Genomic DNA, 25,437 nt, shown 5'->3' with positions numbered 1-25,437 from the left:
GTGGAAGAAGGGGGGTTGTAAGGTGTGTGCACGGAGAAGACCAAGATCTAGGAACGAAGCCCACACGGTATTCGTCCGACCGGTCCGGATAGCACAAGCGGGGGTTCCGATGAAGCAATCCGTTACCTATGGCGAAAGGCGGATGTACTACCCCTTGGTATGTGCTACATATCATGATACATATAAGCACATCTTCTCACGGGAAAGCTCACGCTACTACCAAGTTCTTGTCATCTTCTTACTATTGACGTCGATCGAAATCATGTCACCAGCAGCCGTTCCTCATAAACCGCGCGTATTCTCGCTTTACCCTCTCGAACCAAGTGTCATTGAATATGGATCTCAATTCTTCGACTTGACCGTTCCAGGTGATCCTGATTGGAAGAATTGGAGAGAAGAAGCAGAAGCTGTAATGGTTCGTTCAAATGTGATCGATGCGGATGATGTTGCCAAGTTTGGTCCAGGACTCAAGTTTGTTGGTAAACATGGAGTTGGGATTGATCAGCTCGCAGCTAAAGAGATCAGATCGAAGGGAGTTATCATCATGAATACTGCAGGTGTGAATGTGAGTAATCCATAAAATCTCTCTCCTCTTCATATTTCTCTAATCATCAATGATAGTCCGATTGAGTGATGTATCCTCTAAAATACCTTTGATCGTGATCAAGACAGATTTGTCATTTCTCTCGGAAGAATTGCAGATTGAGATGTACCAAGAAATAGGAAAAAGTATGGAAATACTGATTCTCAGGCTACCGCAGTGGCTGAACTCGCTCTGGCTCTCACTATGACACTCGCCCGTAACATCCCCGCTATCGACCGTAGGATTCGTTCTGGTGCTACCGTCGACAAGAACGCCGAAGGTGCCGTTGGTATCCAACTCACAGGTCGTACTTTCGGTATCGTCGGTGGAGGTAACATCGGTTATACTCTCGGAAAAATGCTTTATGGTGCTTTCGGTGCTCAAATTTATCTATACGATCCCGTACTTTCACCTACCATGGCTCAAAAATGGGCAGACTTACTTCCTTCTTCTAAACTCATCAGAGTTGATAATGTGGATGATATGATGCCTCACATCGACGTACTTTCCCTTCATGTCCCACTCATTGAAAGTACTAGAGGGATCATTGGGGAGAAACAACTTAAAGCTATGAAACCAACTGCTATTGTCGTTAACACTGCTAGGGGTGGTGTGGTGGATGAAGCTGCTTTGCTTAAGGCATTGAAGGAGAAATGGATTTCAGCTGCTGGGATTGACGCTTATGCTATCGAACCTCCTCATGTGGATAATTATTCAGAGTTGATCGCACAAGAACGTGTTGTTTCTCTGTGAGTCCAACGTGCCATCACTTCTCCTGTCTTGTAAGGGAAGGTCAAAGACTGATTGAATAGTCCTCACATCGGTGCTGCTTCCCTCGACGTTATTCGTATCACCGCCATCGCCGTGTTGGATCATCTCAAAGACGCTTTTGCAGGTAATCCTCGTGATATCGTGACTGTTTAGACTCCCAAGTTGTATGCATACACTGATTACCCTATTGTTATAATATTGAACCACAAACCCAATTGTTGACTAGATCAAACCTCATCATTACAGATCACAACAAGATCGTAATAGTCCCCTACCTCGTCGACTTTTCACAATTCTACGCGTTCCACCATTGCCGTGTCCACTATGCTAAGCATTCCACCATTGGGGTGTCCACTCAGGTGGCCATTCGGGATACGAAGAATAAGAGTTACCACCAGTGGGTGGTATCGCCATCATACCCTGTAACAGATCCATCCGATTGTCCGTGATATCCGGAACTCTCACAGGCTGGCGGTCATCAGGGAAGACAGCTGAGAAATCGAAAGAATCGGAAGCTGAGGATAACGAGATTGTCGAGGGCCAATCAGCAACCGACGCTGATATCGTGTCAGGCTGATCCATCAGAAGGTGTTTACTTTCCGTGGACGTTACTTCCGCTGTGGGAGGTAACATTGGTCGACGACCACGTTCGGTAGGTTCGTTAGTAGCAGCACGTTTCTCCGGTCGATTGAAAGGCGTTCTGAGACGTTGCTTGATGATTTCAATTGACTGTATATCAGCAAGAGGTGAAGTATTGCGATAGAGAGATATGACTAACCCTCTTAGTTCCAGGACTTTGCAGACTTCCACGTTCAAGAACGTGCAGTGAAAGACCGAGTCGAGGACTAGCAGCGGTGGATACGAGAGGATTTGGCGATTGGAAGTCGATGGCGTTGATGGTAGCTGCGGAGTACTGAGAGTCAGCTGAGTTTGATAAATCTGAGAAGGGTCAAACTGACCATGGACCAAAGAAGCATATAGTTCATATTTCTCAATTTGAATGTCTTGGAATGAAGTTGGAAAAGTTGGTGTAACTCCTCTGCCATCTGAGTACATGCACTTGAAGCTTCTTCATAGATGGCAGTTTGTGATTGCATCCGAATGACGATGGAATTGGGGAGGAACAATCGATATAGCAAGATCCAAGCAGCACGGTACAGGGCACTGATCCGTCAGCGAGACCATCACCTTTATTGTTCCTGGATCCACATATGACGAGACGACTCACTTGATGGTGAAGATATGTGGCGGCGGGCAGACCTCAGGTAAATGATCTACTTCGAGTTTGATAGCAAGGGGAAGACCTTCAAACCACGTCAAAAGTCGTTCTCGCATACGCAAGACGAAAGGTGCATTTCGCATCCTTTGTGGTCTACCATCGTAGAGACGCATTACTATCTTACACATGATCTCGCATAACTGTATCGATTAGCTATATCTAGCTCTTATTATTGATGAACTGACCTTGGCAAAGTGCCTAGAAGTGAGGGTCATGTGCGATTTCTGCGCAGGGTAGGGAAGCATGCCATTGGGAATATGGTCGTTCATAAAGTACGGCTGCCACAGGTCGTCATCTTCGGTATCATCGACTGTATCGTTAGAAAACGTAACGCAGGGCTTTGAACGGTATACTCACCAATAGGTCCAGGAGAGACGTTTTGCCATGCATTGAAAGTGGGTGTTCTGCCCAATGCTAATGACACAATCTGGGTGAATCAGCATATTGCATGAAAAATGACGGGGAAATGTCACCTTATCCCAGGTGTATGTCGACCAGAATAATCGTCGACGAATCTCTCTATCTTCGGCGGTGAGAGTTCCGAAACCAAAGATGGGCAGTCGATTACAATCGAGGTGAATTCCCAAATCCCTGAGAGGAGTCAGTTCATGATTTTAGGAGTGGTTGTCAAGCGTACCTCATCATTGAGTGAACCATTCTTGTTTGTCAGCTACGATCACAACATTGAACCAAAACTCACCCAGTGTAAAGCCAACCTTGAGCAAGATTCCCAAATGCGCATTCTCTCACGGCCAACAAAAGTAATCCCTGGATGGTGGGAACCTTGGAGGGCTTTAAGTCAGCATCGTGACTATTGCCAAATGAAAACACTTACTCCGTCCATTTCTGACGCCAGCAAAAGTTTGGCCTTGGCAAGGAAATCTTGACTGGCAGTGGTAGGGGTGAAAGATCCGTCGCTGGAGGACGCATGCCCTGCTGCTGTATCTGAGAAACCAGCGGCCTACAGTCAGCGAATGTCAATCAGGGGAGCACTCACCAATGCGCAGATAGCGTTGAGTAAGAAGGGACTGAAGTAAGGTCCTCCAAGAGCCATATCACCTGCCATCAGTATTGACGCTTGAAGACAAGGTTAGTACCTACGAATGAACACCGGGCGATAGACAACGCAATGTGGTCCATACACTGTCGAATGAGCTCAAGTCACACTGAAAGCAGACATACGTACGCCAGCAGAAATACACTTTGAGTAAATGCACAATCATTTGAGCCGTTGCAGGGTCTGAATCAAGTTCCAATTTGGTATAGGCCACTATTGATTAGCGACCACATCAAACACGAGTAACATGTTACTCACGACTCTCCCACCCATTCAGTAAAGACGCGTTCGCCTTCAAAATATCCGCATCCTCATCGATGGCCATACCATTCTCATCTGTTGCCCAAACTTCCCAAGTGTTCCTATCACGTTCTCTCCATAAAGCTTTAATCTCCTCATTGAGTGGTGTCCGGGAAGTCCGATTGTTTGTTTCTGACAATCGTCTTTGCATACGTTCCAAAACATTGGCACTGGGTGGCCTCCAGAATAAAGACGTCATACCGAAATGACCATTCTTTCATTGATGAGCTTCCTGAGAGATCTAAAAGAACAAATGATGAACTTACCTCACCATCATCAGCGAGTGACATGTGCATGAGTAATTCATCAACCTCTGAATGACTCTCATCTTCCATCACCTCCCCACTGTCCGTCGTAGGTAAAGGATTCGTAGGTGATCGAGCAGAGTCAGGTCCTGAGGGTTGGATGAAGCTAGGAAGAGGATTTGCTTCTATGTAATTTCTGATCCTAGCTCGTGTGACTGATGCTGGTTCATCATGTGTCTCCGCTGCGATGTCTCGAAGAAATTGATATGTTTTCGTAACCAGTGGAACGAGTAAAGATGAAGGTTGATTTCGTGTATTACTTCCTGGGTTAGATAATCTATTACTTATATGTCAGATAAAAACATACCTCTCATAAACACAATCTTCCTTGAGCTTGAGGCACCTGGAACAAGAAGGCATTTGAGCGTCACACTTCTGCTTTCGCCTCCTACATCCCACACAGGAAGTTCCATACCTCGATGGTCTCGACGGAGATAAAGACATCTCACTCTCTGCTTTGCAATTGATAGAAGACGACATGGGTGGTAATGGACCAGGATCTTGAGTTGTCATGTTCTGACGAAGACGATTAAATGGTTTTGAAGGGACGAAATGCGAACGGGGGAGGCGACGGCCGTGAGACACAAGCGGTCCAGTGTAGCCGGAAGAAAGCATACCTTTGCTCTCGTCTTTCTTGTTCTGGCGCGATACCCCAGACGGCCAAACTCTGCGCGACCTTTGCGATCTTGGGAGGAAGGGAGGGGTTTCAGGGCGGGAGAAGAAGGGGACCCCTGGGGTCGAAAACCCAAAGCAATCTCGGTCCGTGGTCCGTTCTCGTAACGGTCCAGAGCCTGATTGGTCAAAATTCCCCGGCAATTTGTGGGGATAGATATTTGTCCTCTGTTCTCTGCTCTTTGATTTTTCTCAAGAAGAAGCATGTAAAGTCATTGCATGGAAGATAGAGGCAGACGACCCAAGATGCATCTTGCATTACACGAAAACCCTAAGCAGAGAGACGAGCAGTCATAGCTTGTGTGTTCTTCGCACCCGCTCTCATAGCAGCGAGCATCATAGCGTTATCAGCACCGGACATAGCATAACGTCCATTAGCATGTGCGGTCGCTAGCTTCTCGATGAGATCGGGGCGACCACTAGACTGTTAGGCCCTTGTCTCCGAATGAGAGCATGCAGGGGACTCACTTGAGACCACCGATACCCATAGAAACGAGTCTACCATTGACGGAAGCTTTGGCACACGCGGCGGAAACCTTGGCGTAGGCATCGGCTAGTCTTGGGCTGTCATAATCGCCAGCAATACCCATACTAGAGGTGTCAGCTGATTTACTGGGAATGTTTCTTCCGGAAGACATACTCTGAAGTTAAATCGGAAGAACCAATCAGGAGAACATCTACACCGGGTACAGCAGCGATAGATCTATTTGCCGTCAGCCTCAATCATGGATGCTTGGAATTCGGATTACTCACTCAACATCCTCTACAGCACGTTCCGTCTCAATCATACAAATGACCAAAGTTTCTTCGTTGGCAGCTACATTGGCGTATTTGGCAGGGATGGAAGCGTATCGAAGACAAGCCATACCACTGGTAGCTGAACGTTCACCTTCCGGAGCGAATCTAGCGTATTTGACGACGTTGGCAGCTTCGGCAGCAGAGTTGACATGAGGAACGATGATAGCCTGAGCGCCTCCATCAAGCGCACGGGAGATCCAATCTGACGTATTGGCAGGAACCCTAACGATGGGCGTGATCCTTTCCATCAGATTGATTTCCATGTTCAGAGTAATTGATGACGTACCCAGCACTGAGAGCAGAAACAGAAAGTTGATTACAAGTTTCAAGACCAAAACTTGAATGTTCCAAATCGATCAAGACAGCTTCATAACCTGCCGCAGCGGCATAATAAACGATATCGACGTTGGCTATAAGTTTGATAGAGAAAGAATGAGCCAAACGACCTTCTTGAAGGAAACGTTTGACAAGATTAGGAACGACGGACTTTCGAGCCAAAGTCAAACCATCCACGGTACCGTTACTTGACATGTTGAAGTAGTACAAGTATGAACAATATGACGACGATAAAACTTGGTAGTGAAAGAATTAGCTTGTAGCTTTAGAACGCGCGCTGTGCGGTTTAATTTGAAACTTGAATTCGATATCATGCTTTCCAATCTCCGAGTTTGTATACGGGTGTAGAAGGGGAAGGAATAGTAAAGTCGGGAAGATACCGTGTTGTATGGAAGATGGATTGGATTCGTGGCGTGTGGCACCGGGTTTGATCGCCGCTTAACCGGAATAGACCGCCCATTGAAAAAACTTCGAACTTTCTCCGTGGGTCCCCATTCGACATGTTCGAAATTGGCATGTGCCTCCAACTGCGACAGTTCTTGGCGGTTCGGGGACCACCCGGTATGCATGTATCTTGAAATGGATAAAAGGATGAGAGTAGGTTGAGGGGAAATTATAATTATCCCCTGATCCTTCATTCGAAATGACTGAAGCTATCGCACCTGTCGTCCCTTCCCTCGATGAAAAGCTCCCGGAGTTGTTTGTTGAGGATGCTACCAAGGATCCCGCCCTTATGGGACCTCCTAGTTATACTCCTAAGGAAGAGAGTAAAGTCAGACTCAAAATGGATTTGATCCTTTTGCCTGTGTTATGTCTGATGAATTTATGCTCGTTTTTGGACAAGGTTCGTCTTTTCTTCTTCTTCTGTGTTTTACGCTGACGTCTCACAGGCTAATATCGGAAATGTCGGTAAACCCTTTGTCGACCGTGGAATGTCACTGATGAACAGGCAAACACGTGAATCGATTCAAGGTCATAGATGAGTGTTTGCTAACAAATTTAGTGCGGGTTTGTCCAAGTCACTCCACCTCACCACGGCTCAATACAAGTAAGTTTTATCTTCTACTCATACGATCTAAGTTTGACGAATTAGCTTACTATTGACTATCTTCTACGTCGTATACACCATCATGCAATGGGAATTCATGCTTCTCAAGTGAGTGTTCAAAAGATCGTTTACGCACGGACCACTTTTCTTTCATTCCTCCACATTCGTCCTCGTCGTCAAGACGACCAATATGGTTATCTAGCGTACTCGGGTCTTGCTTAAAACGGCTCGAACATGTGATTGATACTTATTCAGATACTTCCCTCCCAAATACTTCTTAACTTTCATCGTCACCTTCTGGGGTTTGACTTCATGTCTTCAAGGTATCACCACTTCTTACGGTGGTTTAATGGCATGTGTAAGTTTTCTGCTTCCCTCTTCGAGCTATCTCTGACTTATTAAGCGTGTGGTTATTGCAGCTTTGGAAGCTGGTGGTGGTCCGGCTATTGCCGTGAGTTTTCTTCCATATCATCCATCTTCCACACGATCTAATTAGTCTAGTTTTACTTTACGATGATTTACCCTCGGAAAGATTTCGGTTTCCGTTGGGCTGTTTTCCAAGCGACTTCATGTATCGCCAATGCTTTCGCAGGGTAAGTCCCACATTTTCACTCGCTCACCTCATCACAAACATCATTTCTTCTGTTTGATGACATACTTATGATATAGAGCAATGGCATATGGTCTGGTACAAGCTAAAACCTCTCTCGAACCTTGGAAACTAGTCTACATCGTAGAATCTGCCGTGAGTTTATTTCCCAACATTGACCAGGAACATATGGATTGACGTATAGCCAACTTTCCTTTCAGCTATTCTACTATTCATCTTTTTACCTTCCGCACCTGATAAATGTATTTTCCTCAACAAAAGAGAGAATGAAATTGCCAGAGAACGTATAGAGAGGGATATCAGGATCGACGAACATAAAGGTTTTCGTTGGCCTCATTTTAAAAAAGCAGTTGTGGATCCTTGGGTTTGGTGGATCGCCCTTATACATTTCTTCGGTGGAGCAGCTTTCAATTCGTGAGTTATGCCTTTTATCTCTACATGCTCATAAAATCTCCATTTCATTACCTTTATGTGTGACGTTCGTTGATACCTATACCAATCACGTCCTCTTCCTCTCTCATCTTGTCATTAGAGGGAAAGAGAGAATGCCCATTCTTGAGCAAAATGGATGAAATCGATGTCAGCTATAGATCAGATGTTTTATTCCCGATGTCACACATAGGAAAAGGGAAGGAAAGTGATAAAGAACAATTGACTAACAATCAGACTAGGAGTCTTCCTCACTGCCATCATTAAAGAAATGGGTTATACATCTATCAACGCTCAAGGTCTTTCAGCTCCACCTTATATCCTCGCTTTCATCTTAGCAGTAACAACAGCATATTATTCTGATAAACTTTCCATTAGAGGTTATTTCATAGCTATCGCCAATTTGATAGGTGCGGTAGGATACATTGTGATAGCTTTCGCTGGACCTACCGGAGCGAGATATTTCGCTACTTACATTACTGTTATTGGTGTTTATGTTGGACAACCTTTGATGTGAGTTATCAACTCTTATCTCATCATCATCATTATCGTACCTCCTCATTATCCCTCACCTTATTCTTAAGGTTTTTCAATTCGAATGGGGATACCATTCCGGAGAGAGTGAATGGGTAGTTCGGGACATAGTGTGTTCAATTGACTCGACAGGTTTTCATGGTGCGCAGCAAACGCTTCTTCCGATTCTAAACGTGCAGTCTCTTTAGTCATCTTCCTCATGTAAGTCAACGTATTACAACTCTTCTTTCTTTTCTTTCCAACCGCATTATTTCCCCCTTCCCCTTCCCCCTTGACTCAAGCGGGTGCTATCTCGCAAAGGAAACCAATCGAAGCAAGTATCAAAGTCAAGCCCTTCATATCTCCTCCCAACACGATCTCTTCTCTTTTTCCTGAAAAACCCTACCCTGATGGGAAATGAAAAGAGGTAGAGTAAGAGAAAGACAGCGCGTTGAGAGGGATGAAAAGTAGTCAAGAGCAGGAATTGACAAAATAGGACAGGTCAATGCGGTTCAATCTTAGGTTCGAACGTATACAACGATCCACCACGTTATCATAAAGGTAATGGAGTTTGTGCAGGTGGTTTATTCGCAGATTGTGTACTCTGTATAACAGGTGTGATTTATTTAAAATGGAGGAATCATAAAAAAGATTTAAAATATGGTAAACCTGATCCGGACGCTCAAATCATTCCTACGGAAGATGGGACTGATCATCCTGCTTTCCGATATGTTCTTTAGAATGGATATGTCACTGGGGGAAAGATTATCTAGTTCTGTCTTTGGTTTTGTTGGATGAGATGATTAGAAGGTTTTGATCATTAGCTTGGACTGGACATCATTCGTCTTTAGTACAGACTAATGATAAGGAAAGATTGAAAGAGGATGAGGACTTGGGTGATGTAAGAGTACTTTTTGGTTTATATCATGCATTCATGTACACGAACCAAAAAATAAAATATCTTCTTCGACTGTCAGATGTCGACGATGAATTTGATTCTGAATCTTGAATATTGAAGTGAACTCGACTCATAGCGTGACAAATCATACATTAAACATAAAAGACAAAATTACAATAATATTCCAAAAATGAGTTCGTAACCATCTAATCAATACCTGACTTGATTCCCATTTGGTGGATTTGAAAGAGTCGACGTTTGTGCAAAATGGCTTGGACATGACAAGAACTTTCAAACTGGACTCATGAGAACGGAAAAGAGAAAAGAGAAAATGGATTATATTCGTATACTTGTTGACATGTGAGAGAATTTTTGAAAACTTGTGGAATTCAAGTACGGATTCGGTTGTTTTACTGTTTGACATGTTCGAGAGGGATGTGAAAAGCAGAGGATTTGGAGAATAACAGACGAAGGGAAAGTGGGGTGTGATCGATCAGTTACGATGACGATGAGGAAGGAGGGAAGGAGGCAAGGGAGGTGAAAACGTTGAAATGAAATCCCAACTCATACCGTCCCCATATTCTTATGCCATTCCCATCCATTCATCTCCGCCACTTCATTTATCATAGTCCTTCCCACCACCACAACCTCAGCCATTTGGTTCCTAGTGTATATCCCAGGCCAAGCAACAGGAATAGAATCATCATCAATGTCCATCTCCGTAAAATCGGCTTGTCGATTCGCATGAACAATCTTCTCAAACGTTTGTGGAAAGATCTGGTTGATAAAGGGAAGAGTAAAGTATTCCATTTGTTCGTCGTAATTATCACTTTCGAACGAGTTTCCCAAAGAGACCACACGTTGGAGAAGACGTTGAAGTCCGGCTCGACTGGGGTTGGAACGATGAGTATCGGAAGAGGAAGAGGGAGATGGTCCCGTGTTGGTGGGCGGGGAATCCGAAGTGGACGCGGGTGAAGGATTTATAGTCGCCGCCAATGGATCAGGCAGGTAATTTTCGAAGAGAGAAGCACTGGAAGCAAGCATTTTGGTCTTGTATATGTGATCGATGGTATGTCTGATTGTCAGTTTGACATCGGATGGGTGACAAAGACACATTTTCAGTTGACGGACCGAAGATGTAGAAGAAGCTTCGACACGAAGATATAGTAGTGAAGAAGGGAGAGATGCAGTGGAGACGACAAGGACAAGATAACGTACAGTAATCCAAGCATCCCTTCAGCCACCTCAGCAATGTCTCCTTCCCTATTATCTCTGGCTTCCTTCTCCCATGCAACTTTCACTATTTCTCGAAGGGGTGCGGTTTCAATGTGACCAGAGAAGGTTCCACGTTGTTCTGTACACCAAAAAGAGTACACATAGAGTAATACGGCCTCGGTTTGGAAGAGGATACCTTTGAGACGATCCGATGATGTTTCTGAAGATCGGAGAGTGGTACCCATACGTTTGATGTGAGTGGCACGTTGGAAGAATCTGAGAGTTAGATTTACCTCTGACAGAGGTATGCAGACAGATGGATGGTCTGTGGTGGGCCTGGATCTACATGAGGAGACGCAGACGGCATGTGGTACGACAGACATGTGGTGTGGACAGAGGATGTAGAATGATGCAACTCACTCGGCAGCTAACATTTTCCACCTTTCTTTTTCATCTCTATGCCCGTTCATCTCATGTCTCGATCCATTGGTCGTGACCGACCTCCCAAGCTGAGGTGTAGTCGTACCGATTGTGTCAAGCGGGGTTGAACTTCGTCCGTTCATTGTGCCCGTGCTGGCTGATTTACTGAGTGCTACGGCTGCTGGTGTTCTAAGCCCTGGTGAGATGACCGTGGTACGTTTCTTCCGTTCCGGTTCGGTAAGCTCAAGGCCTAGACCGGCCAGAGAGGCGGGACGTTTCTTACTGTTGGCAGCAGTTGTCGACTGAGGTGGTATGGGAAGTTTGGATTGCGAGTACTCAAGAAAGTTGGTGAAGGAGGGCTTTTGTGCCGGAGGAGAAACGGGAGGGGTTTCAAGGTATTTCTTCGGCAAAGAGGGAGGTAATGGAGGAGGTAGTTGCTTTAATATCTGTTGAAGTCAGCGATCGGAGATGCACTCGTCATTGGCTCCTCAGATCACTGGCCCACTGGGAATGCACAGGGAGTGACGTGGGTGGAGACGAGCAATCGGCTAGTAACTACGAGAGCTGCAGCCGTCATAATTTATCGAACGGGAGGTGCGATCAGAGTAGAGAGTGAACGAAGTGAAGAAGAAGGTGCTTACCTTCATGACCTCATCTTTGATCTCATCACCTTCCTTCTCATCCTTCGCTTTCGAAGCTTCATTTCGAACCTCATTCCTAAGTCCACTGGTGAGTCGGACCTCGGATGGTCCATTGAGTCTTGGAGAAGCCACACCATTCCTACCTTGCGGTCTTGGCAACGACGCCGATCGAGGAACGTATGAAGACGATGTGGGTCTTGGAGGTAAACCTATCGGTCTAGGTGGAAGAGTAGCAGCGCCATGAACGATGGGATGAGAAGAGGAACGTGGGACGAAGGATGGTGAGAATGTAGGACCAGCGGTCCGGTAAGGTGATATAGTCATTGGAATGATATGGATGATTCTGATTGGATTGTCAAGTGGAGGAGAGGAGGAAGTATGAAGATTCAAAGAAGTAATGAGAGGCAAAGCAGGAAGATGGCAAGAAGATATAGTTGTGGCCACTGGGAGATGAAAGAATGATCAGTCACGATGTTTGAGACAGTGGTTTCCCAGTAGAGTAAATCGAATAGTGGTCGATGGATGAAAGGTAATCCGAATGTCACGGCTATACGGTGTAAGGGGCCAAGGGGGGAGAGTGACAGGAAAGCGGGAAGCGAAGACGGGAGGGATAGAACGGCAGACCACGAGGCCAAATCAGAGATCAGAGACTAAGTGAGGTATGTCGTATGTCCGTTTGTGTAAGATTCCCGATATGGCTGGATGATGAATGATTTGACGTCAAGTAGTAGGGACGCTTTCGGTGGGTACAGATCGAATGACGAGCGAGACACTAGTTTTTACCCGAAGAGCCGAAGGGCGGTAGAAGCCAGATGGCGATGGGAGATGGCCAGATGGAAACGAAGGATGGATCCGTCTTCTTCTGTGTCGTGACGGAAGTCGGCTTGTCTCGCTTGGTGGGGCTGTTTGTAGGATCGTCGGAGTGTTGAAGATACGATGGTGATGAGGGCTGACAGAAGGTGGGGTAGGTGAGAAGCAGCTCGTAACGCTACAAGGTAGCGCTTAGGGGTCAAGAGAGAAACAAGCTGGACGGAGTTTGTATGGGTGATGATAGAATGGTTGAAACCTCCTTTATCCGGCTGATCCTGAACTGTCTCTCTCGTACAGCAGTATACAGTACAGTACTCGTACAGTACACCTCGATCGACATGCAAGTATCACGATCCTTTGTGAGGTATTACGTTATATCGGATACCTGCAGTGTAGCGCCGTATGGGGTAGGCAGTGGTAGTTTGTATGTATGCAGGTGGTGGGTGGTGCATCGTTGGTCAGGGTATCATGACTTTTCACGGAGCAAATTCAAGGTCCGAGGGGGTCAAACCTTACTTATCGGACCCGCCTGTACAACACGACAGCTGGAATGCATCGGGTATCATTCATGCATATATCCTCACGACTAACAGCTGTTGTTGATCCGCCTGTGTGGCCGATTGTCTGCAACATGCAACCTAGAGTAGTAGTACCTATAGGATACAGCGTGACCGTGACAAGTCCGGGGTACGGGGTGATGGGTGGCGACATGCTTGGTTTCCGTCGGAAGTCGGAAGTCACACTTACTTACCACCATCTACCCGCCATAGGTCACGCTTCTCCGCTTAACACCTTCTCTCACTATATTAATCCTCCTAATCACCCTTCTTGCCTCTCTATCTTTCATTTACAACTCCTCCACTATCCTACTCCCTCTTGGCGATAGCATTATTCACCATCATCGTACAACTTCACTTCCGACTCCAGACATCGACCCCGTACTCTCCCTTCACTACTCTCTTGTTACTCCCCACATCTCCTACTCATCCTTGTAAACCCCTACCTTTCCCTCCTATTCGTATCCTACCTCTCTCCTTGTAATCCTTTCCTCATTATCATACCACATCATGTCCTCCATAGCTCCAATATCCACATATCCTCCTCCCTCTGCTGACGACACTCCCATTAACCCTCTCAAACGTCCGACCTCTTCCGACCAGACCCCTCCTGAACCTCCGAAGAAGAAGAAGAAATTCGAACCTCTCCCTGCATTCCCTTCCAACACCCCTTATATAAGTTTTATCCTGAACGACCATTTTGCTATCCTCCGCGAACGTCAGAAAAACCCCAATGGCCCACATATCCCTCTGCCAGCGGTCACGGTGGTTTCATCCTCCTGGGACTGGAGCATAAGACCTCCTGCCATCCTCTTGGAGACTCCGGAGGGTCAAGCTTGGCTGGCTCGTCAGAATAAACCAACCCCCTCGACTACACCACCAGTCAAGACTACGTCTCCTACGACAAAGGACAAACGTCATTCCTCCGAGGGTAAGCATAAACATCGATCGACCTCGGCTCACTCTTCCTCCTCGAACAAGCATCATCGTCGTCATAAGACTAGTAAATCGGAAGGGTCAAAGAGATCTTCTTCTTCTACTATCACACCTTCTGGAACCAACGTCGTTACATCCAACCTTCGCACATCGGTTAACGAAGTCCCAGCTATTCGTCCGATTCACCCTCTCAACAGGAAACCCTCTAGCTTTGACTTACCGTCCATCCCACACATTAGTACTTCTCTTGCTAATGTGAACAACCACGCCGTCAAAGTTTCCTCTCCTCTGAAAATGGTGACTGGACCGGAAGATATTGAACTCCGTTCACAGACAATCCCTCTCAAGACCAAGGAAGTCGAAATCGGGAGTGTAAAACGTCTTCGCACAGCCTCTAGCCCACTAAAGGTCTCGACGGTGCTAGGCGAAGAGTCTCAGAGGTTGGGAGGGGTTGATGTTCCATCTGTGGCCGCAGAACCTCGACGAGGTCCCTCAAGAAGGGCGAAGACAATCTCACCTTCTCAACTCATCCGTCCACTTCCCGACGTCGACACCACTCCGCTCGACGTTGATGTCCGTGATGTCTCGAGAAGTAGTATCGAGACTCAGTCTCCCAAGAAAAGGGTTCAGAGCAAGACTATCTCTCCTCCTCAACCGCTCCATCTACTTCCAGAAGTCTCTGGTAAGACCGAATCTCCCATCAAACGGGGAACCAGAAAAATGTCTGAGGTAATGGCGGAAGCGGCGGGAATCAGACAGGTGGTGAAGAGTGAAGCGGCGGTGCCTACAGCTACTTTTGGGAGGGCAAAGAGGGAGAAGACTTTACCCGCTCGATTAAGGGATTATACAATCACTGCTGAAATTATATGGTGAGTCATCTGGCCTTGGTAGATGACTGAGCTGATGACCAGATCGTCGAGGTTCATTCAATGATTCGAATATGAAAGAATCCAAACTATATCAATTGTTTATCACACAATCACATTCACCTCGACATCATCGGCATCATCCTCATTTCTTCCATGACCTCAACAACCAGATCGGGACGGCATAGACATATATATATACAATAGACTTTGACGACCTGTCCGACTTACTCGTGAATCTTGGCATTACCACCTTGTCGTTGTCCCGTCTCATTCTCGCCGATCTTGGAAGTGTCGGTCAATCAATAATTCCATTCTCATCCCTTTCCTAATCATATTTTCTCGCAACGAGTTAAACACTTTCCATTGATTGTCCTGAATCCAATAATAACGAAATCTCATGAACTGTTCTCTTTCACCTTGTTGTAGTCTTCGAATGCATACCCTTTGTCTATTACTCTCACTACTAACTCATAGTCCGCTCGTGCCTTCTGGAGCCCCGGAGTCTCCGTCAACACTGACGGCTCAGATGTGGCACTGCCACCTTTCATCTTCTCACCACACCACGCTGCCTCACATCATCCCAAACAACGCGACTGCTTTTCCTCCATCCTCCTCAAACTTTTCACTCATCTTCACTAAATCTCCCTTCTGACACTATCCAACTCCCTCAAATCCTCATCAGAATGTCTCTTCAAACTCCCGCCAGACCAAACTCTCCTCCTTCTCAAACACCCATCACAGATTTTTCACTAATCGAATCTCAAAAAGAAAACATACGACCTCTCCCAACAGGTAGAAGCGCTTCTACATTAAATACAATCTTCACTCCTGGTAATTCTTCAACTCAACAACAAGAAGAAAAAGAAAGATATTTCCGTGATCTAATAGAGTCCGCAGAATTATCAGATCGTCAAGGTGAAGAAAGAAATGAAGATATATTAGAAATATATCTGAAATACATTTTATTCTTACAACAATATCATCCTTCTTCTACTTCATACACATTACCAATAATAGAATCTATAACTAGAAGATTTTTGAATGATGGTCGATTTAAACAAGATGTTAGGTATTTGAAATTATGGATAATGTATATAAGGTTAGTAGAGAGGAGAGAAGAAATTTGGAGTTTTTTAAATTCTAAAGAAATTGGAACTAATCATTCTGTTTTTTATGAAGAATGGGCTGGAGCTTGTGAATCTTTAGGAAGGTAAGTGAGCTTTTCTTCATCTCGACTTTATATCATTCATCCGTACATTCTTCTCGAGAAAAAGATATCATTTCTGCTGTTGTGTTAATTCTTTGACTCGACGCGACCGGTGACTTTTTAAACCTGGGGTGTCTTGCATATCTCCATTCCTGTTCTCTCTCTCGAGGTGCCTGTTTCGCTGTCTGATAATCCTCCCTTGATCAAAATATAGTCTCCTCCAAGTAGTGGAAGAGGTCAACGCTGACACTCAGGAAAAAAGCCGCAGATGACATATATCGATTAGGTATCGCTCGTCGAGCTTCCCCTCTTGAACGTCTTAAATCTCGTCATGCAGCTTTCTTGGAACGTATCTCTATCCAACCTCATGATGTTGTACCTGATGATGACCCTCCTCCTCGTGTTGCTCGAGCGGTATTAGGTCAAGTGACAAGTACATCTGGGACAACACAATTGGCCCCTTCTCTTCGTCAAAGACCGAATGGGACTAAAATGGAAGTTTTCACAGATACTGGGAGGGTTGATGATGGGGAGGCACCTGAATGGGCTGAAATAGGTACCAGGGAAGGAAGAAGGAAAGAGAATACCATAGAGGCTGGACCTTGGAAAGGAGAGACTTTGATACAGGGCATAGGGAGGAGAGGACCGAGGACTCCAAAGGTTGAAGTTTTCAAAGATTCCGTGGGTGGCATTTCTTCAATCTCCCCAATCTCCCTGACTGCTCCCTAACCATTTCTCTTGCTCAGACCTTTCATTTTTGCAATATTCCCAGGGCGAGGATGTGATTCATTCAAACTTTGATGTCACTATTGTTACTAATCATCAAAACTCAGCTTTTCCCACTTATGGGCATGAAAGCCGTAAGAAATCAGATTTGATGGATGGAAGAAGAAACGAAGAATTAGGACTTACGAGTAGCAGGACAATAACGACGCTCTAGTAGCTACCGAAGATATCTTCTCACGAACTAAACCTTCTCTTACCGAAGCGGAACTTCTTCGTTCTGATCCACTCAAAAATTTCGATACTACCGGTTTATCCTCTTCATCCGCCATCCCAATTCTACCCCCTCCCCAATCCGCTAGGAAACCACCGAGACCGAAACATTTCGTAAAGTCGCCTTGGGAATGTCCGACCGGTGGGGGAGAAGTGAAGGATGCTAAAGGGAAGATGGAGAGACGTATGTTTGATTGGGATTCTGTATTTAAGAATGGAGAGGAATGGAGTTTTGAAGAGGTCAGAGCGAGGGAGAAAGGGTTGTTGGGTAGAGAGACTGGGGAGGTTAGAGATTGGGAGAAGGTTTGGCATTTGCCTGGAGGTGAGTGATATGAGCTGCTCATCGATGTCTCCCTGCCTCATTCTCTCTCGTTTTCCCTCCTCAACTCCCTCTCTCCTCTCGTCCAGCCCTCACCCTTTCTTTCCTTCCGTCCCATTCACGATCCTGCTCGTTTGGGTTCAACCGGGGAAAGTCCCACGTCATCAATCACGGACGCAAAGATCGACTGTTGGCTTTCACCCTGATGGTTTTCTTTTGATTTCTCGTATCCAAATTAAGGATGTCGGAGGAAGCCAAGCAGCACTGGTAGAGCTTCACAAGTACTGGGCTACTGTAAACTTCGGAGCAAGACTGACCTCAGCAACCTCACCAAAAGAAGAAAAGAAAAAACCTCTCCCTTCACCAACAGTCAACACCAAACTTGCCGAATTAGAAGTAATGAGGATGTTTGATCAAACTATCCATGCTGGCAAGCTTCGAAATGCAGACTCTGACTCTGATTCGGATTCGGATTCCGACGACGAAGATCCGGTAGATTCAGCTCCTACTCCTCTTCCTACCAGAGGAGCGATGGGTATGTTGGTCCCTCTCAATGGGTTAGTTCCACCGACACCTACACCGGCTCAGGGCCATGTGACGCAAAGTCGAGGTTTTGCAGAAATGAATGATGAAAATGCAGGGAGGAATGTGTTACTGAACAGGGCCGCCACAGAAATGAACGATGAGAATACCGGGAAGAATGTCAAGAACATTTTCATGGAAGACGGTCCTAACAAAATTCCCGTTCTTTCCGACGTTCCTAAACCTCATGTTCTCTCAGAGACCGTAAAGCCTTCAATCTTTTCAGATATTCTCAAACCTCAAGTATACTCGGACGATGACAAGCCATCTGTTTTCTCAGACAATCAATCTAGACCACCTCATCAAACTCCCAAAACTAACATATTCGCCGAACCAATTTTCAACGATGAGAACGCCGTCCCTTCCACAAGCAAAAAACTCAACATCTTTTCCAACCCCATTCCCGATGTGCAGACTCAAACGTCTCGTCCGTTCCAAACGCCTAAATCATTCGGAGTGTTCTCAGACCTTCCTACCGAGACTACTAGACCATCAAATATCTTCTCTACCCCCGCTCCTGCTCTCGGATCTAGACCCGTCCGACGACCATTAGCCAACGCCATCGTCGAAGCCGACGAGGAAGATGAAGAGGAAGATGGGCAAGATGCGGAACAAGCCATTCAGTCTGAAGACGAAGAAACGGCACCAAGAGGATTGAAAAGGTTTGAGTATAGAAGTGTCATGACTCCTATATATGAACGTACGGCAGAATTCACATTGAGGTCTTCTCAAATCGCTTCCTCAGGATTGGGCGAGTCTGTCCTTCGATCGTCGCAAAATGGGACTTCGGTGATGGGTCAGATGAATGAGGCGTTCGTGGCTTCTACTAGTGATCCGAACTGGGGTGTTGGTGGGTCAGATGAGGTTGTTGATCAGAGGGTAGGGATCGATCCTACTGGCCGGAAGATTGACCGACAGAAAGATGGTCTGCCGGTGCAGGAAGACTTTGTGCATGGAGAACACAGTGAGGAAGAAGGATACGAAGATGGTCTTATCCCTCTGGAGGATTTGTCAAAGGATGAGGAGGATGAACAATCGTCAATATCGAGAGGATTAGTAGGGAAAATGAGTAGCACACAATTCTTTGATCAAGATTCTATCGGAGGAAGTGATGAAGATACGAAGCTCGGTCTTCCGGAAGGTTTTACTATCCAAATGGCGGATGAAATACATACGTTGGCAATTGTGGACAGGTCTGCTTCGGAGACGCAGTTGGAAGAACCTATCGAGTCGACTCGAATGGTACATGCTCCTGTGGAGACCACTCCTCCCCAGGAACTGCCATCGGATGAGGTAGGGGAAGCTGTACAAACAGCAGATGTGGTCCGCAGTGAAGCTATACATGGGTCAAGGTCCCTGAATCCAAACGTCGAAGAAGCCGCTCTCGATACTCCTACCATGATCATACCAAATCCATGCGATCCTACTTCGGACCAAATCATTTCTATCTTACTCGACCGTCTCGACACTCCTCCATCTTCTTTTCCCGGTTTCCATGACCACCGACCTACCTGCATAAACAAACTTGATGTTCTCCGTAAACATGCCAAATCCAAACTTCGTCGAGCCAGTACTTCATCTCGTCATTCCATCTCGGACGAAGGTATCCCCCTAATCCTCAGTGGAAAATCATACGAAGTCATTGATAAAATCGGTGAAGGTGGATTCGGGTCTGTATTCTTATCCATCGACCTTGCTATCCGACAAGCGATCGATGATATTTCCGATACTTCTTCAAATTGTTCAAACGAAGAAGAAGAAGCAGATTATTTCGTTGCTATTAAAATTGAAAAACCTTCTTCTTTATGGGAATTTATAATCTTGAATCGTATCCGTCAAAGATTATCTTCCACCTCATTAAATTCTTTAATCTTACCACGTTCATTACATTTATATTCAGACGAATCTTATTTAATACTCGATTATTCTTCTCAAGGTACATTATTAGATATAGTGAATCGTTCTTCTCAACTCGGTATTTCACCCATATCTGTTTCACAAGGAATAGATGAATTATTAGTAGTCTTCTTCACCATTTCTTTGTTGAGGATAATGGAAGATTTACATAAAGCTGGAATCATACATTGTGATATTAAAATCGATAATTGTTTAATCAGTTTGAAAGAAATACCTAAATCTGAAGGCGGTCATTCAAATTGGTCAACACAATTCAATTCGGATGGAAAACAAGGTTGGAAATATAAAGGTTTGAAATTGATTGATTTTGGAAGAAGTATAGATACCACTTTATTCGAAAAAGATCAAAAATATCTATCTGGTTGGGATGTCGATGAGAAAGATTGTTTGGAAATGAGACAAGGAAAAAGTTGGAGTTTTGAACCTGATTATTTCGGGGTTTTAGGGATTGTTTATTGTTTGTTGTTTGGGAAATATATAACTGCGGAAGCGATAGGAGAGGAAGATGGGAGATGGAAATTGATGACACCTTTGAAAAGGGTAAGTTTGATTCAAATCTTTCATTTCAAATTTCATCTTTTCCCTCATGTCTCCTCCCACTCTTGCCTCATACGATAAATCCATCGTATTCGTAAAGTTGTTCAGAGTCTACTCTGTGACTTTCCAAACATGTTAATCTTTCTTTCTTCATCCTCTCCTGAACTCCCTCGACCTGAATGTAGCAGTGCTGCACGCCGACTACTTTCCCCCTCATAAATTTCTTTCCCAAGGAGAATGGTTTCAACTATATCATGATCCTCCCATCGGACCGAACCCCATCTCTCCAATAGTGATGGAACGGAAAGACTAACGATCAGTACTGGCAACAAACACTTTGGACATCACTCTTCGACTCTTTACTTAACCCTCATTCTTTCGGTAAACTCCCAATCACATCCCGTCTGACAGAAGTGAGAAAAGATATGGAATCATGGTTAGAGGAAAATTGTCAAAAAGGCGGAAAGAGTTTAAGGGGTATGTTGAAGAAGATAGAGTTGGAAGGTATGAAAGGCAAGAGAGTATAGCGAACAAAGGTGTAGAGTATTGCCGTTTTCGATGAAATCTGATCTTTCAAAATACGATGTAATACATATTTCTATGATAAGGGATATTATCATATTTATTGAAGATACTTTGCTCAACCCTTAACCTCCTTTTCCTCACGTAGGATTGAAGTCTACTTCATTCTTATCCTTCACTCCGCCTTCAGCCGTCGAATCAATCTTGACGCAGTTAGTCCAAAGATACATTTACCACAGAGCATAAGTAGCTTCATCATCATAACCATGAATATCATGCATGTTGAAGTGCAATAGGAAATTGTCCTAAGGGGCGCGCCTAACTTTTGCACAGTGGTTCCCAACAATGCATGTATTTGTCTCTCATGATATTGTGCATGAGATAGACGAACACGGAAGATTTGATCGGGCATGTTTAGTACAGGTCGGATTATCGTTATCTTATCTACTCGTACAACTCGGCATTCGGCGCTCGGCGATCGGCATTAGTAGTAGTAGACGGAGAAACCTCGGTTACCGAACTCTTCGGAAAGTGTATAAATAGTTAAATACCCCCTTACCACCGTCTCTCAGTGACTGAAGATACTTGATTTCTCAGAAGGAATACATAAAAGCTCTTTCCCCCCAACTCGGATTGTTCTTCAACGGTGGACTGATCATATCGAAACGTGAGTTACATGATTTCTTGCTACATGCTACGTTTCATTCCTTCTTTGTGATCGTGACCTTTCGTCGTCTTCTTCCTTCGTGGTTGTCCCCCTTCGCCCTCTTCTTCCTTCACTACTATCCTTTTTCCTCTTCTCGCTTCTCAAGCTTCGCTCTCAGTCATAGATGTTACATCAGACTGGCGAATGTGATTCGTCTCGTACATATAACACGAGAATTCCACGAATGTCTAATAGCTAACTTCTCTCAGACAACATCATCGTCACATCTTTCCATCTCTACATCTACATCGAACTTATTCAAACTCAAAACCCATCCCAACCATCATGTCCACTCTGAAACTCGGAATCATTTTCGGTACTCATCGTACTCATTCCAACACCCTAGGTATATTCAAATACATTCAACAAATCATTTCTACATACCCTACCATTCAACCTGATCCTATTTTTCTAGGTGAATCCCTTGGACATCCACTTCCACTTCTTATCGATCAAATGCCAGCTTCTATCCCACTAGCTTCATGTCCTGAAGCATACACTTTACCTGAAATCAGAGCTTGGTCAAACACAGTCTTAGGTTGGGACGGGATACTTATCGTTGCTCCACAATACAATAGAGGTCCACCTGCCGTATTGAAAAACGCTTTCGATCAATTATATTCCGAATGGGAAGGTGTTCCTATAGGTTTGGTATCTTGTGGTAGTAGAGGAGGAAATAGGATGCAGATTGTTTTAGAGGAAATGTTGGGAGATGGATTGAAAATGGATTTAGTAGGTATGGTAGGGGTTAAAATTCCGAAAGAATCGATTTTGGGGGATGAAAAAGTTAAAGGGGATGAAGATTGGGTTAAAGGTTATGAAGGGGATTTGAAAGGACTTTTGAATGAGTTAGAAGGGAAGATGAAGAAGAGATTTCAGAAGAAGAAGATTGATGAAGCGGAGAAAGGAGAAGAAGGGAAGGAGAAGGAAGTGAAGGAACATGTTGAAGAGAATGCTACTTAGCTGAGGGATCCCAGTACGAGTAGAGTACGAGTACTCGTCAGTGAATCACACGAAAATTACACAATGTTTATGCATTTCAAGTAAGGTAAATCTTGGTTACAATTTCTCCAATAGAGAATAACTTCGGGCCATACTTACTGGGACATGGGACACATGATGTTTACCTGATCTCTGTATGGGTTTAAGTTCACCTTGCCAACTCGTACCTTGACGACTTGGTTACCAACTTGCCGTTCAAGAGTTACCATCAAACCGGGTTCTCTTTCAACATCCTCATCACCTCTCTCCCTCTCTTGTGTACATCATCTTACATCTCTATCTCGCTAACAAACAAAACATGTCTCACGACCTCGAAACCATGTTACCTGATGCGGTTTCTGTCTGTCGAGGTGAGTGATCATTATCCCATCCTCATCTCCGCACCTTCTCACTTCCTCACCTTCTCAACCTTCCTATCCTCCTATTTGGTCTCTCAAACCCCTGCTGCATGCTCCATCTTTCTCAAAATATCTACTCATTCCAACCTATGATCCCTTCCCATCAGTATCCATCCACTCGTCACAATGTTTCTCTCTGCCCAAAATCTCAGCACTTCGTGAATATGCAAGTACTTAACACATGCTGATCCTAACTTTCCAGGTCATTCCACTATCCTCCTCAGTCATTATCCTCTCCCACCCATTGAAAAAAGTACTTCCTTAGAAACCCGTCCTACTTTTCGACAACTATATTCCCTGAGAAGACCACTACCACCTTCAACCCCTCCTCGTCTAGTTTGGTCAGGGTCACCAGAACCAGAAGATTCCCTTCCTTCTCCACCATTCTCAGACATTGGGTCAGGTGATCCTTCACATCATCATAACGATGACGATGATATATCGGAACAACCACATAGATCTGAATCACCATGGAGGTCAGGGAAACTCGATGTCCTTGCGGATCCGGTTGACTCTGGGGTCTCTGTGGAAGTACAAGCGGGTGGATTGGTGGGGTTTTGCTCTTTGAAAGTTGTTCATGCGGCAAGGTCGGGCAAAGTACCTGGGAAGATGCCTCATAATATATTGAAAGAAGCTTTGGTTTTGAGACAACTTGGACATCCGAATGTAAGCGTCTTCTTTGAACTTCTCAAGTAATCCTCTTTCTCCAGCACAGCTTTATCTGCGTGGGGATAAATTGAATATGTGGTGATTCCCAACTTCTATGTCAGTTATCATGCCGGAATACACTGAGCAGACACACCTCTCGCTCTTCCCCTATTCTTTAGGTACTAACCTCGTCTCAGATCTTTTCTCACAGACATCATACGACAATTCCACCTTATTATCGTAGGCACCAATATCATACATACCCTCAAAGTCTGTAGGATTCTATGATGTTAATGCCAGATTATCAAATTCCTCGACTATAAAAGCGTCCCATCATCATGTTGTACCACCCATATCCTCGTACTACCAACTTTAGCATTCTCACTCCGACACCTCTTGAATCATCTCTTACCACCTAACCAACGTCAAGTGATCTTTCATGCTACAGCCCGGTCACTCCTTTCTGCTCTTGCCTACCTACACCATTTGGGATTGACCCATAGGGATGTATGTCCGGGGAATATCATGTTTGGTTGGGATGGGATTGTCAGATTGATAGATTTTGGTGTTTGTTGGGATGAAAGGGAACCTGATGTGGGTGAAGAATGGAAAGAGACGGACACGAATCGATGTTATTCTATGGGTACCGGGTGGGTTTGAAAGTTCTACCATAGTCTTAACTCCTTTTCCCCTCACCTCTCTCTTCATCTGAAAAGACAAAGTTATCGGAAATATACTTTTTCTTCTTCTCCTCGACGTTTCTCCCTTCTGGTCACTCTCTAGACTACTTATCACATAACTACCGAAATAGAATCTCTCATCTCAAACACACTTGTCCCTCTCGAATGACGAAGGCGGATTACAAGAAAAGGTCGAACTGTTCTTACTTCGGCTGTATTCGGTTGGAAGACAGGAAGGCGACTGACATGACAGAGCATACAGAGCACCAGAACTTTTATTCGGAGATAAAACCTATGATCCACAAGCTATAGATATTTGGGCAGCCGGTTGCACCTTAGCTGAATTCTTCACCAAATTTACCACTCAAACAAATCCCGACAACACTCAATCACCAGATTCGAGTGGTCGGAGACTCAGTTATTTCGATGCTACGGAAGGTGATATGGTTTTGATAGGTGATATATTCAACGTTCTCGGTACTCCCAATAGTTATAATTGGCCAGTGAGTTTTCTCCTCTTATTCCCCTCATCTACATGTCTATTGTTCTTCCAGGCCACAAAATCCCCCGAGGTTCCCCTTTCCATCATCTTAGAATTCTGTTAACCTCACTCTTCAACTGACTCTCTCTTTCTTTTCCAACATCTATCACAATAACGTATATTTTGGTTCGGATGTCTTCCCAACTGTTTGATAATCGTCGCCGTGCTGATGTCTATGACAATGAGAGGTATAGCTTATCAAATAGGATTTCGATTCATTACCCGATGCTAAAAAACTTCATTTTCATCCCAAACAACCTAAAGAATTAATTACGAGATTACCAGATCTTGAATCCTTGACCACTCATAGAGAAATCCTTCAACTGTTCGAAAAA

At 44.8% G+C, this 25,437-nt stretch overlaps 10 protein-coding genes across 10 annotated transcripts; 7 read left to right on the top strand and 3 right to left on the bottom strand.

The window, feature by feature from the left end:
* Window positions 1-262: 262 nt before the first annotated feature.
* Window positions 263-1,507, top strand: TREMEDRAFT_25950 (uncharacterized protein; the record flags this gene model as incomplete). Its single annotated transcript, XM_007000631.1, has 3 exons — window positions 263-565; window positions 752-1,332; window positions 1,396-1,507. 3 exons carry the CDS (start codon window positions 263-265, stop codon window positions 1,505-1,507), a joined length of 996 nt encoding a protein of 331 aa, XP_007000693.1.
* TREMEDRAFT_72637 (uncharacterized protein) lies at window positions 1,506-4,808 on the bottom strand (the record flags this gene model as incomplete). The annotated part of the gene is made up of 15 exons (XM_007002047.1): window positions 1,506-2,083; window positions 2,133-2,267; window positions 2,314-2,518; window positions 2,583-2,773; window positions 2,819-2,943; window positions 2,991-3,060; window positions 3,107-3,224; window positions 3,271-3,291; window positions 3,334-3,425; window positions 3,469-3,594; window positions 3,631-3,692; window positions 3,820-3,903; window positions 3,949-4,204; window positions 4,257-4,578; window positions 4,603-4,808. 15 exons carry the CDS (start codon window positions 4,806-4,808, stop codon window positions 1,682-1,684), a joined length of 2,415 nt encoding a protein of 804 aa, XP_007002109.1. The 3' UTR covers window positions 1,506-1,681.
* A 430-nt stretch (window positions 4,809-5,238) lies between these two features.
* TREMEDRAFT_72636 (uncharacterized protein) lies at window positions 5,239-6,437 on the bottom strand (the record flags this gene model as incomplete). The annotated part of the gene is made up of 6 exons (XM_007002046.1): window positions 6,385-6,437; window positions 6,052-6,354; window positions 5,721-6,005; window positions 5,608-5,670; window positions 5,436-5,558; window positions 5,239-5,386 (listed from the first exon to the last, which is right to left on the bottom strand). The coding sequence occupies exons 2-6, from the start codon at window positions 6,294-6,296 to the stop codon at window positions 5,239-5,241; spliced, it is 864 nt and encodes a 287-aa protein (XP_007002108.1). The 5' UTR covers window positions 6,297-6,354; window positions 6,385-6,437.
* Window positions 6,438-6,744: 307 nt separating this feature from the next.
* TREMEDRAFT_58192 (uncharacterized protein) lies at window positions 6,745-9,441 on the top strand (the record flags this gene model as incomplete). The annotated part of the gene is made up of 13 exons (XM_007001116.1): window positions 6,745-6,945; window positions 7,051-7,058; window positions 7,105-7,149; window positions 7,195-7,257; window positions 7,405-7,507; window positions 7,553-7,600; window positions 7,651-7,742; window positions 7,819-7,894; window positions 7,944-8,173; window positions 8,355-8,396; window positions 8,426-8,701; window positions 8,855-8,923; window positions 9,198-9,441. 13 exons carry the CDS (start codon window positions 6,745-6,747, stop codon window positions 9,439-9,441), a joined length of 1,497 nt encoding a protein of 498 aa, XP_007001178.1.
* Window positions 9,442-10,163: 722 nt separating this feature from the next.
* TREMEDRAFT_58191 (uncharacterized protein) lies at window positions 10,164-12,199 on the bottom strand (the record flags this gene model as incomplete). Its single annotated transcript, XM_007001115.1, has 4 exons — window positions 10,164-10,674; window positions 10,818-11,090; window positions 11,235-11,680; window positions 11,876-12,199. 4 exons carry the CDS (start codon window positions 12,197-12,199, stop codon window positions 10,164-10,166), a joined length of 1,554 nt encoding a protein of 517 aa, XP_007001177.1.
* Window positions 12,200-13,752: 1,553 nt separating this feature from the next.
* Window positions 13,753-15,051, top strand: TREMEDRAFT_58190 (uncharacterized protein; the record flags this gene model as incomplete). Its single annotated transcript, XM_007001114.1, has 1 exon — window positions 13,753-15,051. One exon carries the CDS (start codon window positions 13,753-13,755, stop codon window positions 15,049-15,051), a length of 1,299 nt encoding a protein of 432 aa, XP_007001176.1.
* Window positions 15,052-15,730: 679 nt separating this feature from the next.
* Window positions 15,731-21,132, top strand: TREMEDRAFT_26019 (uncharacterized protein; the record flags this gene model as incomplete). Its single annotated transcript, XM_007000637.1, has 8 exons — window positions 15,731-16,257; window positions 16,509-16,935; window positions 17,176-17,572; window positions 17,877-18,163; window positions 18,416-18,940; window positions 19,169-19,380; window positions 19,504-20,608; window positions 20,926-21,132. The coding sequence occupies 8 exons, from the start codon at window positions 15,731-15,733 to the stop codon at window positions 21,130-21,132; spliced, it is 3,687 nt and encodes a 1,228-aa protein (XP_007000699.1).
* A 998-nt stretch (window positions 21,133-22,130) lies between these two features.
* On the top strand, window positions 22,131-22,727 carry TREMEDRAFT_23530 (uncharacterized protein; the record flags this gene model as incomplete). Its single annotated transcript, XM_007000406.1, has 1 exon — window positions 22,131-22,727. A coding segment is annotated over one exon (597 nt), but the record flags the coding sequence as incomplete, so codon positions are not given.
* Window positions 22,728-23,133: 406 nt separating this feature from the next.
* TREMEDRAFT_58187 (uncharacterized protein) lies at window positions 23,134-23,929 on the top strand (the record flags this gene model as incomplete). Its single annotated transcript, XM_007001113.1, has 2 exons — window positions 23,134-23,185; window positions 23,436-23,929. 2 exons carry the CDS (start codon window positions 23,134-23,136, stop codon window positions 23,927-23,929), a joined length of 546 nt encoding a protein of 181 aa, XP_007001175.1.
* Window positions 23,930-24,379: 450 nt separating this feature from the next.
* On the top strand, window positions 24,380-24,914 carry TREMEDRAFT_24220 (uncharacterized protein; the record flags this gene model as incomplete). The annotated part of the gene is made up of 2 exons (XM_007000415.1): window positions 24,380-24,479; window positions 24,817-24,914. Coding segments are annotated over 2 exons (198 nt in total), but the record flags the coding sequence as incomplete, so codon positions are not given.
* Window positions 24,915-25,437: the final 523 nt, after the last annotated feature.

This window comes from Tremella mesenterica, assembly GCF_000271645.1.
Source record: "Tremella mesenterica DSM 1558 unplaced genomic scaffold TREMEscaffold_1, whole genome shotgun sequence".
Taxonomy (NCBI): Eukaryota; Fungi; Basidiomycota; class Tremellomycetes; order Tremellales; family Tremellaceae; genus Tremella; species Tremella mesenterica.
Note: the sequence above shows the minus strand (reverse complement) of the source record. Positions and strands in the feature narration are given on the sequence as shown.